Source organism: Habropoda laboriosa, unplaced genomic scaffold (assembly GCF_001263275.1).
Source record: "Habropoda laboriosa isolate 0110345459 unplaced genomic scaffold, ASM126327v1 scaffold563, whole genome shotgun sequence".
NCBI lineage: Eukaryota > Metazoa > Arthropoda > Insecta > Hymenoptera > Apidae > Habropoda > Habropoda laboriosa.
In genome coordinates this window covers 38,947-56,622 of record NW_017100656.1, presented here as the reverse complement: position 1 = coordinate 56,622, position 17,676 = coordinate 38,947, and the positions used below count along the sequence as shown (strand labels likewise).

General features: G+C 41.7%; 2 protein-coding genes across 2 annotated transcripts; one reads left to right on the top strand and one right to left on the bottom strand.

The window, feature by feature from the left end:
• Positions 1 to 132: 132 nt before the first annotated feature.
• LOC108576821 (pupal cuticle protein 20-like) lies at positions 133 to 8,101 on the bottom strand. Its single transcript, XM_017939882.1, has 5 exons — positions 8,078 to 8,101; positions 3,369 to 3,645; positions 1,398 to 1,559; positions 356 to 616; positions 133 to 245 (listed from the first exon to the last, which is right to left on the bottom strand). Exons 1-5 carry the CDS (start codon positions 8,099 to 8,101, stop codon positions 133 to 135), a joined length of 837 nt encoding a protein of 278 aa, XP_017795371.1.
• Positions 8,102 to 9,987: 1,886 nt separating this feature from the next.
• LOC108576820 lies at positions 9,988 to 13,094 on the top strand. Its single transcript, XM_017939881.1, has 3 exons — positions 9,988 to 10,082; positions 12,549 to 12,752; positions 12,827 to 13,094. Exons 1-3 carry the CDS (start codon positions 9,988 to 9,990, stop codon positions 13,092 to 13,094), a joined length of 567 nt encoding a protein of 188 aa, XP_017795370.1.
• Positions 13,095 to 17,676: the final 4,582 nt, after the last annotated feature.

The window sequence follows — 17,676 nt, the reverse complement described above, 5'->3', positions numbered from 1 at the left end:
TATTCATATTTTATATAAATAAAAAAGTTACATAAACGATATATTCTTATGTACATACGTCCGCCTTTAAATGATATTACTGTAATGAAACAAGACTGATCGTGTAATACGCAATGACTTGTACGGTGTCCTCTAGTAATGGTAGCCGCCCGAGCTTGTTTGGTACGAGTTTGGACCCTGATACTGGCCACTACCTCCTCCTCCTCCTCGGCCACCACCACCACCTCCACCTCCACCGTTACCGCCTTAGAAAAATATAAATAAACATTAAGGTATTCTTCCACTGAAAATTTCCTAATTCAAATAACTCCACGCAAACGTCTACTTCAAGCGAGATACTATCGATGAAACTCACTGTAACCACCCCCTGGAGAGTATCCGCCTCCGCCTCCGTTGCCGCCGCCGCCACCACCGGAAGTATCTTGATTCTCGCCTCTAGCTTCTGCTGCGAGAGCTAACTCAACGCCTCGTTGAATTTCAGGCGGAATTGGAGGTGGAGTCGGTAGATGCGCGCCCTGTGGGTGGAATCCCTCTTCGTCCGCGGTATAGGTGACGCTATACTGTACACCATCGGGTCCGGTGTAGGAGTATGATCCGCTCACTGCTTCCGAGTTACCTAGCAGAGCAAGAATACATGTGTACAGTTGATGCAACAGGTACTTATACAGATTGCATCACGTATGGAGCATTTTTGCGGCTTTCCAGTTTGTTAGTAGTGATCATTGTTCGCTAATCATTCATTGCGAACTGAACTGGTAGCCGAAATCGGAACATGCAGTTGCCTTTGACCTTTTATCGTATTATTTAGTGAGAAAAGTAACGATGAAGAGGAAAATAAAAATTTGTTGTTTTTCATTATATATTCGTGAGCGTATTACCGATAGATAGCTGAGGTTTTCCTGAGTAAAATGAACTCACACAACACGCTATTTGGACAATTTTTTAAATTTGATTTGAAAATCGAAGTACACCCGGTACAATGCTTTCAGTAAAAAACAGTTCGAATTGAGTCATGTTTGGGTTAATTTTACTCAGGAAAGCCTCACTTACCCATTCCTAATACTTTCATGAACATATGCCCAAAAAAAATGTTATTTTCATCATAGCATCGTTCAGCTACTTCACCATCACAGGTATTGCTGGAACCGTTCCTCTATCTTGCAAGAAAAGTATCTACGAAGTGTTGGAAATAAGCTGGGTGGAAGTCACATTTTAGGAGTTGCAGTATTATTGCGTTCACCCGGCCGGCCGATTCTATTGTAAGACGGAACGATTCGAGGCCGTGTGCACGATGATGGATAGGAATATTCATAACGGCGAGAAATGGCAGCGACGAACCGCGAAGAAGAGGAACACGGGCTACTGAGATTGGGAAACGAGACTGGCCCTGGTCTCACCTTGCGGGTGACCCGTTTCTTGCGCACTGATACCATTTCCTGTTTCGTAGCTGAATTGGTAGTTGCCGTCACCGCCATTCTGGTTGTTAAACGAGACGATGGGTACATCCTGACCTGGACCTCCCCTTGGTCCACCGCCGCCGCCGCCGCCACCGCCACCAGCTGAAACAGAAATTGAAAAAAATTTTCAAAATGTTACACAACTGATTCAATCACGTTTCATTTAGAAAGTCGTCGTTTTGCAGAAGTGAATCATCCAAGTTGCCTCAGAGATTTTGACTGACTCACATGATTTTTCTCCTCCAATTGACTTTTAACCCTTAAGAATTTTGCGTTCATTCCGTATAAAAAATATCCTTGTAGTTTTAATCTGTGATATGTTTTACATAGCTGATCCAATCTAAAATCGCCGCGAGCATCTCTTAGGCACGGCAAGCTGTCAAATGGTTAAGCAACACAGCGATAGACAGTCGATGATCGACAGAGCCAAAAAAGCAAGAGGAGAGAGCATGTTCTCTCTAATAGATACAATTAGTCAGCCAGAATTTCAACAAGTTCGAACAGTACGCATCTCTTGTCCCGTCTCGTATAATCGACTTTTTATCGATCAGAGTATCTGTGCAATCCTCGTGGTTGCGCCATGCTCCAGGTGAAATCCTCGAACGTACTTACTCGAGATTAATCCGTAACTGAATGGAGCCTAATTACTCGGTTGGTCGCGACGCCGCCGTACAAAAGGAGACACACACGTACAACGGTGATGTTCTTATTTTCGCAACTCTGATTCTCACAATCTTCGAATCGTTGGATTATTCGCAGTATACCGGGTGGGGGGCAACGAGACGAACATGCGTGTCTTCATTAGAGAAACGCCTCGAGGGATAAAGTGATTAGATGGTTTTCACTTTTCTTTCGTCCCCGGTTTCACGGCATACTTTACATATTTTTATGCAACCCGACCATCTTTCTCCCTTTCTGATGCAACGTGACACAACTCTGCCTCGCTCTGCGATCGTTCGAATGATTTCCTCCCGGTGCATGTTGCCGAAACGTGTGAGTGCGTCGACGGTTCTGACGATTTCGTTTTCTGCGATTGGGTAATTCGTTGCGAGATTTCCCTCGCGAGTTTTATGGCAATAATGATTTTAATGATGTGTGAAATGTCCGTGGTGACGGCAGGTAATAGGGAGAAAAAGAATAATGTATAGCACATAACGGTGTGTGCACATTAAACGACTCTACTCGGGTTGCTAAGTAAGTGTACGCGTTTTCTCTCGGTTAGGTAATCTTCAAGTGCAAAAAAAAGTTCTACTCCTACGTAGGTTAGAGAAGTTTTGCATTTTACATTCTACTGAAATAAATTTGGCGTAAGTATCGCAATAAACTTGCCCCGTCCAAACACGATATTGGCCCAATAACGGTAATTGCAATGTTTTCACGCAAAAGGCATGAAAACGCTGTTATACCACCTTTCACCGTGGAACCTGATATTAGAGATTAGATAATAAAAAGAGGCGCAACGATGATCGAACTCGAAAAGTCGCCTACAACGAGTCTACGAAACATTCAATAAACATTAATATCGTCGCGTACGGCATTCAAGCCTAATATGGGATACTGGCTATGTTATTATGGCATTATGAGGCGCAATTTAGATGCACCGCTCGTGCCATGAAGTATAGTAATTCGATGTGGGAAAATCAATAATTCTTTACTGAGAACCCGCCTTTAAAGGATTGCAGTAATTATATCGTACATTTTATTAAGAAATGTTTTTAGAAAGTACAAGCAAGCGAAATGAATGCTCGATTCGATAAAAATCGATCATCGAACTTTGTTCGATTCAACATTTGAATATACGATTATCGAAGTCGTGTTGAACAGTCAGGAGGTATATAAACGTCTCCTTTCAACTTTTATTTTCACGTATTATTTACAAGTTCAAAAGTGATAAAAAATTGTAAAACTTACGTGCACCATAAGTATTTCCACCTCCGCCACCGAAGGGACTGCCACCTCCACCACCTCCGCCAAATCCTGGTCCACCAGGTCCTCCTGGTCTACCAGGACCACCAGGTCCACCGTGTCCACCAGGACCTCCTGGGCCACCAGGGCCTCCAGGTCCACGATTTGGAGCTTGAATCAAGCCTGCACCTCCTGCGGTGCCTGCATTGCCCGGGGGAAGGTAAGTGTTGTCCAGTCGGGCTGCGTAACACGTACCGACCACGGCCAGCAACGCGATAGCGAGCTGTTGAAATATGTTTCAGTGCTTTGAATACCGAACCTACTACAACTTGGGCTAATTTTGTTCAGGAAATTTGGAGAAGTTTCCGAGATCTTTTGAAAATTTGAAATGTAATAAGTTTTAACTCGTACTGTCACTGATAGATTTTCTTAAGCACACTTCGCAATATTTCACCGACTCTATCTAATGTTAGAAAAGAATATACAGATACAAATGGTGTTTGAATTTGAAAATAAGGTTATGTCAAGAAAAATAGATATAATTGATCGATATCACTGAGTCGCGGACTCTTCGATAGTTCGAGAGCAAGAAGCTGCGCGGTCGAAGATGCGCGTCAGTTAGCGCGGGAAAATAGTGTTGACCCGTACCGATCTCATCTCGCCGATGAACCCGTACGATCCTTGTGAAAAACGAACCTCCCCGATGATACTGTTCGCACAGTGGAACGTTCTATCGCCAAACGATGGCAATAATTGGTCTGTGCAGATTCAGGTCGAAGCAACCGTGCTTATATACCGATCCACGGATCGTCTTCCTCCCACCTAGCGACACAGAGGAAGACTCTTAGAAACGGCGTCGACTCGTGGTGAACACCCGGTGCCGCGTCCCTCGGTGAAGTTCGCGAACTCAGGTAACACGGGAGGAACAGAGAAAGATGTATACGTTGGAGGAAGAGCACAGGGGAACCGAGGGGGAGGCGAATCTATGAAGATGAGCAACAGTGAGAGATGTAGGATGAGGGGGTGATTGCGCAAGTCAGGTGATACAGATCGGCGGACATCTCTCGTCGGACCTGAAGGTCGACTAATCGGGTCGACATGAAAGTGAACTGTGGCTGGTATGTAGAAGAGCAATATAGACAGGCGAAGGGACGACAGCGTCGCCTGTCAGAAAAAGAGAGGTTACGCGAACCATCGGTTCGTGCAAGACACAATTCACGCGAGAAAAAAGGATAGAGAGCGGCGGCCTCTGATATTGAAGGATGGCGACGTTCACAGGTTGCGGTGTACGATTTAAGATGCGTGCGTTCCCTCTTTGTAATTATATCGGTCATCTTGCGTCCGACATCGCATTGGCGGGCACACGGGGTCGCGTCATCACCATCCACGATAGATGGGATGGCTTATAGAGAGCAACGCACGCTCTGCAACCGCGTGCTCTCGCGCGATCATTGCGCAACCTGGTGCGTTGCGCATCAACTCTGCCCGATGGTATACACGTAATGCATGTGATGTATCGTAGGTGTGCAAGCGTGTGTATATACGTGTACAGAGATGCCGCTCCAAATCGTCTCTGGTGTTACCGATCGGCACGTAACTCGCCGCTTAACGATCCCCCTCAGGTCACCGTACTCACGCTCCGAGGCAGACGCCTCGACGTGATCGCTTCCCAATAACCATCTTTTACCTCTCTCGTCTCTCCGATTCTGTCCGAGGAACAGTTTAGTTCCTTATTCAGACTGTGTTCACTTTTACCATGGGTCTCGATTCGGCGATGTACACAAGGAGATCGGTTTAATCTTTGCCCGATTGGAGATTTTTCGTTTGTCTGCGCAGCACAGCTCTGTGATTAACCCTCTCTAACCTATTGTGTTTGTCTGTTGAATCTCGGCTTCATCTCCGAATAGATTTGGAACTTTTATTTTACGCATGGATCGATAGTCGATCCTTTTATCGATTTTATTGTAATGCGAGTTTTGGAGATTGTAATTAGAAAGCTTTCTCTAGTATGTGTTCATTATTACGGTATAGAAACTAGTTAATTGATGTTGCGTTATAGGTGAGAAGCGCGTATTGGTGGATATGATTGCTAACCGTGAGAATGTGTTCATCTGCGTGCAATTACCGACGCAGCACCACGGGAGGGAGGAAAATCGCTCGGAGAGAAAACAAAATTGTACATGGAAACGAGTTTTAAAGTATACCTAACCCTTGATCTACAGGACTAATTGGTACCGTGTAAATCGGGACTATATTTTTACACCGAGGGTAAAGAGTATGTAATAAACTGTGTAAAATAAATTGAAAATTGCAAATCGAGGGTTAGGTTTATAATATGGAAATGAAATGTAGGAATATGCTGTGTAATTTCAGCCTCTATCGGGAGGTGATCGTTTTATTTGAACCTTCGGCTTATATCCTTCCGATAGAATCGCTTGGACATCGTGTCTCTAGTACTACACGTGTATTGCCTAAAGGGTGAGTGAAATGTGTTGCATAATCGGTCATACTTTCTTTTTATGAGGTTCATAATAAGCGTTTGTGAAAGAAAGTTCCTGAATCGGTGAGGTAATCCATCTCACTCCCCCGACGAGTTATCTCGGTGTGCTTCTCGCAGTTATGTAAACCCTTTAATTTCTAAAATCGATTTATAGTCCCGCGAGCGTCTCGCCGGTCTCCTCTCGCGTTGATAGTTCGACAAAGCGAGTGGCAGCGCCGGAGCAGAAGTAAAATCAGTTCTACGGAAAACCATAAATCACGCTGCTCTTTCCCATACATTTCTCATCCTCGCCTGCAAATCTTCACTTCGCCCACTTCACATGGATCCCGAGGCGGCGATACGAATTTTTAGGGGGTAGCTTTCTACGAATGTTCACCGAAAGTTCAGCATTCTATGAGAACTTTTTTCAAACGAATTATTATAGAAAGCTCTCTTTAAAAGATCTATTGAAAAATTGTTTATGTGTCGAAGGAAAGGAGTCAGATTTTTAGAGCACCAAATGGACGAACAATCACCGTGTGAACAATCTCTACCGATTCACATTGCACCCTTGAACCTACCGATGAATAAAGAGAAGAAAAAGTACGACTTTTAACCCCGTGTTTCCCAGGGAAAAACTACTATACAAAGGTAAGACCTAATGATCCTATTCGTGTCTCTTTAACCAACTACTAAATTCCTTAACTCAACCCAGACAGGTGACTGGTATATCTGACACTCGACCAAGGGTTAGTGCGCTTATCTACCGATCTGTGGTAATAGATTCAAGCTGAGGAACACGAGATCTCTGGGAGGAATCAAACGTAGATGCCGGGAATCGAGGGAAACGTTGGACAGAATACAGAAAACCAGCGTGATTTGATGATCGATAGGATCATCGGTTCATTGGGAGCCATTCGAATTAGCTGATGCAGGGGTGCGGCCAGCGCAAAAAACAGGGCAATCGTGAGCAAGAGCCACGATAATAGGATACCACGACAACCGTTCGAGACAATGTATAGAGAGCAGAGCATGGAAAGAATAGACCTGGGATGCTTTCTAAACGGATCGAGTCACCGAACACACCGATACGCTTTGAGAAGACCCAGCCCTTTGGCGCGCTATCCGCGCATTCATCTATCTTGCTGCTCGTGTTATGCCAGAGGTGAGGTTCATCGGCGAAACGCTTCATCGAGAGTTCTGTTCCGCCACGATGCTCGTACAAGTCTCTCCTCAACGATGGGCGCTGTCGCCCAAAAAAGGATCGTGCACGAGAACATGAAGAGATTCTAGGCGAGCAATAAGCGATCTATGTTCCGTTAGAACGTTCCAAACCCGGACACCTGATCTCTTCTGGTGGTAAAGGCCGAATAAGGCATTGCATGATACTTGTAGGAGGACTTGAAGATTTTTTTTTATCCTTCCGATGTTCCTTTCTCATTGTTTCACCTGTTGTCTCTCTTTTTAGGGACAACGATTGGCTAGGATTGGTATTATTGCACTTTTGTCTTGGCCAGTGAGAAGATCGAAACCTTTGTACCTTATTTGAATTATCTATCGGTACTGTGTATCTGAGATTTCAGACGGTACGGCAGGATATCGCAAGAGAAATATCGCGGTACGTTCATCTGGAAGAGGTTGAGGTTTAATGCATTAAGAAACGCTTCTTGTACACGTTTTGATAGGTTCGCTAATTACAGCTCTGTACACGGTGTGTATTACATGTGTTGCGAAGAGAAACAATTTCGCTTCAGGGCGGCGTGACGGTATTTCTGTAATCAGAATAATCAGACGACAATTCCAATCGACTTTCTCCGCGGTACGAATTCTAGGTGAAATAAGACATGAGCGAGCGAGTCGCGGAAGCGGCTCACACGTCGTTATTGAATAATGATCTCGAACAAGGGGGACTGTACGCATAATGCCTCCCTCCAATACCGGCTACTATTGCCTTGCTTTCTTTGTTACGATCTCTACTCTGTATACGGATGATCGTACCATTTCGAAAGAACCACGCCGGAGGTCGTCGAAAGGGAAAAAAATGTTGCGGTCTCGGCGGTTCTTCTGCCTGACTGATGCAACATCAACGTGGACGTTATAACGGCGATGATAACACAGGGAGGATGACGAGCTAGTGGACGGGGCACACGTTCGCGAAACAATCTTCGCGCAATTCCACGCGGTCCTGACGCAACGGACGGACGATTCTCGTGCATTGGAATTCCTAAATACGTACTGGTACTTTCATCCGGGATACCATCGTGACGATAATCGCCTCGACGTTCACGGGAACGTGTAAAATTTAAACATTTCTCCTTCTTCTAGTTACCTCCGGGCTACGGCCACGTCAAACGATGTAATCGACCAGGATGAGGATGGTAAAAGGAACCTGGAGAACAAAGGAGACGTTTAACCGTTGTTAAAGACCCCGTTGGATTGGTATCCTGTTCTATGGAATTCGAAAACGTATCGCGCCGATCGCGATCGACATTCGTGTGGAAGAAGATGCCGTTTCTCGATTTAAGAGGATCGTCTTGAGAGTGAATGGGTGCCTACGGTAGCGCGAACCTTCTCTCCGCGCCAAGCTGTACGGGGAAAAGAAAATATAGTTCAGACTGGTTGCATAATGGAACGGAGGCACATCACATCGGTTCGACTGAACGCGAGCTACTTTGAGAATCTACGGTAACGGCGAACGTCTCTTCTTCCAAGCGTCAACGGTGACCTTTGAAGCCGCCAGGCACCGGAGAACCGCTCGTAACAGCGCACCTCGCCGAGGGTAGGGGTGCAGCCATGCTCTAACGAAGCTGAACGCCATCAGCCCCGAGCTACGTAGCTGGATGATCTAATTTCTAGCTTGGTAGTTTGTATACCGACACCCGGACTCGACCTGTTCGCCTTGGATGCTGGGGAATATAAGAGCAGATCCTTTGAACCACGCTCTCAGAACGACGCGGGTTCGCGACGTCGGATATATCTTGGATGATTATTCCACGGCAAGCTTAACCCTTTTCCTGCCAGTTTCAAGAAGTGTGGTTTCTCAGAAGATCTAGTTCTGTTTTTTATTTTAATAGTCTTATTTCGAAATTTTATATTATTGTTTGTGGTTGTTACAATGATTTTTCTTTGTTTTTACGAAGGAAACGTTGAAACAGGAAATCACCGATCGATAGAGGCGGCACCGGATAGGTTAATACCATAGATTTTATGAAAGTTTATGCGAGATGGAGATTTCAGGGATGGTATTTTTAGTTTTTCAATAAATGATAGTAAAAACAAAGAAAGTTTGTACGTGAAATTTAATAGGGGTTTTATTATTGGTCATTCTTAACTTTTTGTTGAAAGTATACGTGAAGATGCATCTTTGAAAAATCTACATTAGCAATATTCTCCTGTTTCACATATTTAGCGGATTTCACTCGAAGCAATACATGCTAATTAAAGTTGACGTGACGTTACGTCTAATTAATAGTGATACAGGTGATTAGAATGCACGTGTAACGTTCGTGTGCAATTTCAGGAGAACGTTAATTAGACTTAAGTAAGTTATTGCGGGCCCCGTCACAGCATCTGTTTTTATTGCCAGTTGTACATCTTCAATTCCGTTTTTATTACTATTATTGCCACTAATTTTACTCGCGTGAAGTGATTTTCTCTCGAGTTGAGTAACTTTGAATTTTTAATTAGTACCAGGAAGTAAAATTACATTCTGGAGTATTATTAAATATTTAAACGGTTGTACTTTCTTAAAGACAGATTTTCCATGCTATAAGTTATTTTATTCAGCTTATTTTTTATGTTTAGTAATGTACCTTACATTTATATTTTTTTTCACGTATGAAAAGCATGTTTCTTTTTAAATTTAAATAGCAGGGCATACAACGTATTGATTTGAAAAAAGAAGGGTTGGTAACATTCAATTGGAAATGATTTTAAGCACAAAACTGCCATCTACAAGTAGCGTGTGGAACTACTTCGAAGTTCCCGACATACTTTCAAACGATTCGAATTATTTCCAACAGTTCCGAGATGCAAAAGTAGAAGTCCGGGTCTTATAGAATGAAAGAGCCGTTATTGCCAGTTTTCGTTGAAGTGTTCAGTTAGTGAAATTCGAGGACTCGGTAATTATACGCAGTTGAGTCTGGAATGGACGAGGATCAAGAGCCTAAGCATCCGAACAATGTTCTTTTATTTCGATTAGCTATTTCAAATAACTTTAAACACATTGCGGAGTCAGTGAGGTGAGTGATATTCTTTCGAACAAAGAAAAGTATAATTTTAGGAAATATTCAAGCATATTAATATAGTATTCGTTATAATTAATATAAAATACATTATTGTTAGTATTATAGTGGAACGTTTGGTGTTAAGAAATTACTTTGAGAGGTTATGTAAGCTGTCATGTATCCTGACGCTGGCGGTATTTTTACGTGATAGACGCATGCGCGTCAATTAATATTCAAATCTAAATTTTGTTTATAATTATAGCTGTTATTCCAAATTGTTTGCTTATTACCCATAACTTTAAGTATATTATAACAAATGTAAATATAATATTTTTCCAAAAATATTAATGAATGTATACTGGAAGCTCTTACGAAGACTCGATTTCTAATAAATATGTGGAAACAAGCTTTCAATTAAAAGCAGATTAATATAAACGAATATTGTGAAAATCCTATAGAACCCACAAACATGTTTCCTTTCGCAAACCCATAATATAAATATCGCAAGAGACCCGTAGCTCATGCTCCGCCCCGTAACGTTCGTGGAACGAGCGGCGAAAATAAATGAAATGTGCAAAATCTCTCGTGCTTTATTGTGCGGGACTAGAGCTGGCTAACGAATTTCAGGTTATATTGTGTTCGCGTATACTCGTACGATAACAGTACTGCCAACGTAAGTGTGTCAAGTACGAGCCGCGGTCAAGAATGCCGCTTTAATTAACGAAAGGCAAAGGGAGGCGCGAGTGTGTAACAGTAATACGCACACAGTGATAGGTTTTTAGAGAGCCCAACGTTTCGTTTATCGGCCGTAAAAAAAGAGGAGTGGGAGGAGGAGGAGGGATCTCACCAATGACCCAAACGAACCACGGTGTTACTCGATGTCATTGGCCTCTCTAGGAGTAGCATGTTAATTTGTCGGTGTTCACGTGGCCGAGCAATTGTCGGGCGCCGTTTGACCGTACCATGGGCGCAACGGGTTGATTTTCGAAATCGGCCGCTTCTCAGAAACTGCCGGTCTTTGAAATCCAACACACCAGTCGACCTTCGAAGAATTCCACGAAGTGTTCGAGGAAACAAAGGGCCCCTGGTGCGGTCACCATCGTTCGGCTCCATCATTCGTGCAGTGCGTGTCGCGCGGTCGTCGTGTTCGTTCCTCTGCTCCTTCGTTGTTCTCGCGTTAGAATAATATAATGTTGAACACGCGTTCTACAATGTATCCTCTATGGCGTTACTTATCTTGTAGTATTATTTTATTTCCGTTGCTTACATGTTCTTCGTTTAATAATCGCGTGGTTTTTTCCTTTTCTAAGGCGGAAACGGTACTGTAACATTTTTTCGCGATGACCTCATGTAGCGGTGGGAGTCCAACGTTACGTCGAACATTACCACAGACGGATTATGGAGACTCGTCTATGGAGGAGGACGCGAGAAGCGTACTCGATTAGGCCAGGACTAATGCAAATATGTAGCATTGATATCAAATTGCACCCGTCCCGGCCTGATTGTGTGCGTGTGAAGCGACGGAAGAAGAAGCGAAGGAGTGGTCTTTATGTTCACGATTCTCTACTCTTCCCACGAGAAGTATAATGTACAGTATATTTAATACGAAATCTAAATTGATTAGTTTGCATTTCTTTGAAAAATACCATAATTTTTCATGACACTTTGTAAAGCATACGAATAAATGTATTATTTTAAAGAACTGTTGGTGACCGTCTTTTAGCAATCACAAAGTAATTAAACGTTAATTGTCGATAGATCTTGGGCTAAAATAATGTGTGAAATAATTGTCTCAATTTAATCATTTTCAAAGTTACAATGTATTATATATTAATAAAAAAAAAGAAAAACCACTTATTCGTGTTTTCATAATTAATAAATGATTTCTTATTAATCATCGTTGTTGATACACGAAAAAATATTCCGGAAATTGTGCAACTCGATTACGTGTTACCATTGTATGCTTATTATAATCCTACAAAACTGGATTGGCCTGTCCGGATACTGGTTCCTCCCCCATTCAATCGCGCCAGTCTTTGTGCACGGTAAACAAAGAAAAATTTGATCCCGGCGATAGCAGAGCCACCGTATGCAAGCAACGATCATTGAATGTACATCATTCACGGAACCACGCGTTTATCTGGCGAGGTGTTGATAGAAAAGAAATATTTCTCGTTCGAGTTACCACACGTACAACAATATGTGCACATACTTTCGTTTATTATACCTCGATCTCACGTTAATGAAATCGATTGTAGAATGAAATGCGAAAAATCCAGCTAGATGCATTATCATATGAATCGTACGTTTCCATATATGTGCAATTACAATTAGGTTAAGTGGGTCTGGAGGATAATTAACATTCGTAAGAAAGTGTTATTAAGTGATTGTAAAACTTGTAAAATTTGCAAGCCTAGCTTAAATTACAGTTTCGAATATTCGTGGAAATGTTTCAAACGTTTGGAAATTTTTCTTTTGCAGTGAAGATGCCTTTCGCGAAATCCTGACGATTTTGAAATCGAAGCCGAAAATTGCACAAAAATTGCACAAGGCGATGTTCAAGGAACTGTATGACAACATGAAGGATGATCTGGAGGAAGTATTGAGCGAAGGAAGTTTAAACCAGGGTTTGGAAAAGATTGCGAAATTGTCGGATGCAGATTCTTCCATGATTGGAGATGCTTGGTGAGATGGACTAGTTATGAATATTTAATTGTTAATTTATTATTATTAGCTAATTAATGTTTCTTTGATTTTAGGAGGCCACCCGGAAACGTGTCCTTACATTTACGTTCATTGGACGCGCAGGTAATTAAAGAAGAAAGCGACTTATTGGAGAAACAAGTAAACGCGATAGAAGAAGAAAATACAACTTTAATGAAAGAAATTGCGAATAGGAGAACGAAAATAAATGTAATAAACGATAGTATATCATGGTGTTTGAATAGGTCACCGATAGCGATAGATTTATTAGAAAAAAGACTAGAAGGGTTGCAAAAGTGTCTAATATTGTTAGACAATAAATGAATGACAATATAGCAGAATTGTAAATATTATATATGCAAAAGGAATTGATAATATGTATAGATTAAAGTTTTATTTTATAATTTCAAGTGTACATAGGAATTATTATAATGAATTCTATTAGTTAGGATATTGATTAAAGTTTTGTACGTTGGTAAGTCTAGGATCATTTAGGATTCTGTTTACCCTGCCTTCTAAATCTGGCGTTATACGCATTCTTTCCACCATTTTTTTCAATTTTCGCACCCCTGCCATATTTTTTTTCTAAAAATGAAGTTTTGTAAATACTTAATGGATTATGTTCGAATAATATAAATTTAACGTAAGATACCTCTTGAATTGTGATCATTTTTTGTACTTCCATTAATTTTTCCTTATTTTTATCTGCGATTTTCTTTAATTCCTCTAATTCTTTTCTCAAGTACCTCCTTTGCATTGTTAAAAAATTAATATTTTGTTGAACGTTTTCTTTGTTAGAATGAACTTTTTCCAAGCATTTTTCGTAATTAAAATGAATTTCCTTTAATTCATCATTCACATTGTTGTATCTTCCTTCTATGTTTTTTAATACAAATTTTCCTTTATCTTTTAGTTGATTTACGTCATATATTTCTAACTCTGTACTTTCACATTCTTTATGACACTCAAATAACTCTGATTCAGCATCTTCTATCTTTTTATTAATGTCATACAAGAGTTCGGAATTCCAATTTTCTTGATTTTTATCACACTCTAATTTTGGTTTATATATAACATTATTATTTATTATCATTTCCAACTCTCTTAGTATGAAAAACTATCTAAAATTTGGCGAAATACAAAATAGAAAAGAAATGGTATCCTACCAGGTGATAATTGATTAAGATTATTGTGTTTGTAGTCCATTTTTCCAACACCACAACTTTCGACTTGCAGTTTGAACAAATAACCAACATGGCCGCTGCGGCGCCAAAGCATTCCCGCGTAAACCGAAGCTGTTTCCTTATTGGTCAGGATAAACCAATGAAAGATGTTCTTTTCGCCGGTAACTTGCCGTGATGCTCGACAGATGGCAAGAGCATTAGCTCAGTCCCTGCTACGCACCCGCTGTTCGCCATTGTACCGTGATTGCTGTTGAGTTTCTTGTTTGTGAGTGAGAATTCATCCGGTTTATCGAGTTCTGGACTTCTTCTACGCATCGGGTATGTCGAAAACCTCCTTACACCTCAATACTAAGTAGTATGTAACCATAAGTGTTGTGTGCAACGCGCAATTACGCCGGCAAACTGAGCATCGACTCGAAGGGACAACGTATACATTTTTTTGGGGGTTAGTTTCTGACCCTCGCGCGTCAGCCCTCTTCCGTACGCGTGGTCAACCCGTAGAACATTTATTCGAACCTCTTTCGAATCCAAAATTCTCTATAGTTCCACAATAAAAGTCTTTCCGAGTGTTACTCGAGTCGTTGAGGTTATACATCGAGCACGATATAGATATTGCTGTTTTTCCAGCGGTGATGTTACGCTGTGCATTTTTAGACGCTCTGTGCCGATAGCTAAGTCAATAATTTTGGCCATGCGACCGGGCGTAACATGTCCGAATGAATTTGTGTATTTTACGCCAATGTGAATGCGCGTGCACGCTGTGTGTGCGTATATACCGGTTTTATTCGATCAATTCCGCAGCCCTAGTGTATCATATAAATGACAAATTGTCTCAGACGAAACGGTACAATGCGTCGATATTTCTATAAGAGTTATCTTGCTCGATAAGAACTTCAAACTTATGTGTGTGTATACATATATACATGCGTATACATGTACTAGCGGCTTTATGCTATATTACTGCGCGACATTATACTATATAGTCCGTAACGCGTAACTGATTATAACCAAGTACGTCTATTCAGGTTAACATTATAGAACATTTCGTGCACGTTGTTTATCCAGTGAAATTCGAATCCGGAAGAATAACATTGTCTAGTATCGTTTCAACGTTTTCTCGTTATCTAACCTGTTATTCAATGCAAAGTGTGTAGTGGTGCAGGAAAAAAATATTCCGTAATGGATGACAATAATTTTTTGCCTATCACGTGTTTACTCGCATAATGCTATTCCGTACGTTGTTCCACGCGGAATATTTTGCGTTATCGTTAGGTAATGTGCGAGTGTCGCGATTAAACAGCGTCTGGAGGATGCTTTTATGATACGATAACGGTTTAAAGTGTGCTCATGCGATCAATCTATTGCGTAAAATTGTGGCGCGTGATAAAAATCGGTTTTTAGGACGCTTATGCGACGAAACATGCTCCCTCTGTGAATCGGGAACCGTGTTATCCAGCGATGCTATGGGATTTACGTTTTCGCGTGTTGACAAATGTGACCCTCTTAAGTTGTAATGACTCGATTAACGTTTCGATTCGATCGGGAATCTGTTCGGCGGAAATTTATTGGATTCACGATAAATCATGCGTGCACCGTGCTTCATTCGTGGAATTTCTGCGCGATAATACGCTGCTTGAGCGTAAAAGTAGATGGCGCCATGTTAAATTGAAATTAACGGAAACTGGAGGCTCGTTGATTTATGTAGACCTAATCCTCGATTTACAGGGTTAATTGACACCGTGTAAATCAACTGTATGTACAAATATTTTTTCGAATATTATTTTTAGAACAAGTCCAAAGTGTAAATTGTTTATTTTAGAATTATCTAATAAGCAAGATTACAAATTGCGACGTGGTAATCGCAAAAGCAAGGCTCTTCCTTATCGATTTACCTTGAGTGATTACTTTAAACGTTTCATCGGATAAAACGTGAATTTCAATTTCATTATTTGTTTTATACACCAATAAATCGTGATCACAATTTCATTCATGTTGTCAACTACATTATTCGTAATCTTTTTCCAATGAATGATATATCGTTGTTCAACAAAGAGATTACCAATTAGCATTAAACAAAGGAACACGAATGACCTTGATTGGCTGCATATGTAAATTCTCATTGAATTTCATCGACATTATATATAATTCTCTTTATAATTAAATTTTCCTCACCATTGATTACGAAATAATTATCAGACAATTGAATTAGCTAATACTTGTAATGTTGCTGGCTCGTTATTGAACGATCCCACGTATATTAACGATTTCCTTGCCCTTCTTTGGCCTATCTTCCTATCGTTCCACCGTTATCTTTAACTCGGCCGCCTATTATATCCCCGTTAACCGTTTCTGACAGTGTTTGCCAAACGCCACAGTTAATTTACCGATTACATTGTTACGTATTCCATTCTATTCGATTCGCGCGCACGCGCGTGCCTCGCAGCTATTTAACTTAGGTTCGTTTACGTTTGCCTGGTGATTTTTTTGTTTAGTTGAAAGATTCCCATGAATGGGACGGAGATTTTAATGTTTCATACTTCAATTACAAGTCTGCAGTATTATCATAGTACCCTTTTTCTATCAAAGGCGTTTTAATAGGTCGTTAAGCCTCCGTTGATCCTTAACCTACAAATTCCAGTAAATCGCAACCTAAGAGGGCCACTATGCTCCATTAAGCGTTAACACCATTAACCGTTCATCCCTCGAGCAGCAGCGAGGCTTTCTCGCCGCTATTCAATCTTGATGATCTAGCCCCGAAATCTCCTCGAATCCCTCCATCGATAAACGCGCACCACCTCCCCCATCGCGCTCCGCTGATCCACTTTTCCCCCTTTCAACCCTTCCATCCACATCGTCTTTACTTTCTCCCTGCTTCCTTCGTCTTCGCCTTCTATCGTTCACTTTCTCCCAGTCACGAATGCTAACGGTTTATACACGCTCTACGTTCCGTATTATACTTCCATTAGGGAGAAACAGTTCGAACGTACAGGATCACAATAATCGAATAAACGATGAAATAAATTTCAGATTTTCAATTAATTTTTTTTTCGATATTGCTGAATTTTTTCGATAAAATTTCATTTTATTTTACGATACAATTGTGCGAGAGTATTGTCGTTCATAATTCGAGAATCGAGCAGCGATATCGGCCGTTCCACGGGAAACGTGAGCTCCAAGGGAAACGCTGGCCTGTGATTGGTTAGCGGGATTGCGGGTGGAGGGGGGCGGTTAGTTTGGGCTAGGTCAAGCCATGTTGGGTCGCGTTCAGGTAGGGACATCCTCTGGTAAGGGCGGCGGGGATGGATTTCTCCTGGTGGTTCGACACAATGGCACAACAAAGCGTTGCCCGGGAAACTGGTCGTTCGGGGTTGCCACCACAAAACTTTCCAACTTGTGACTGCAAACACTAATGCTAGCACATGCGTTATCGAGAAAGAGAAAGAGAGAAAATGGTGGCCGCGGGAGGTAGGGAGGGGTGGGTTCACACGCACGGGTATCGTCACGCGAGCACGCGTGCTTGAGCCACGCACCGGCGTGTGTCTCCGCGCGGAAAACAATGGAAAAAAGGGGCAGAGGACACCCTCACCTAATCATTCGTTTGATTATTTTCGGTGGTTCGCGCCCTCTTACTTTTTTAATGCGCGATCATTTGACGGAAATGCAGCGTAATTTAGTATATACCACGCGTTAATCTTCTTCGTGTGGGTGGGTGGGGGATTGTT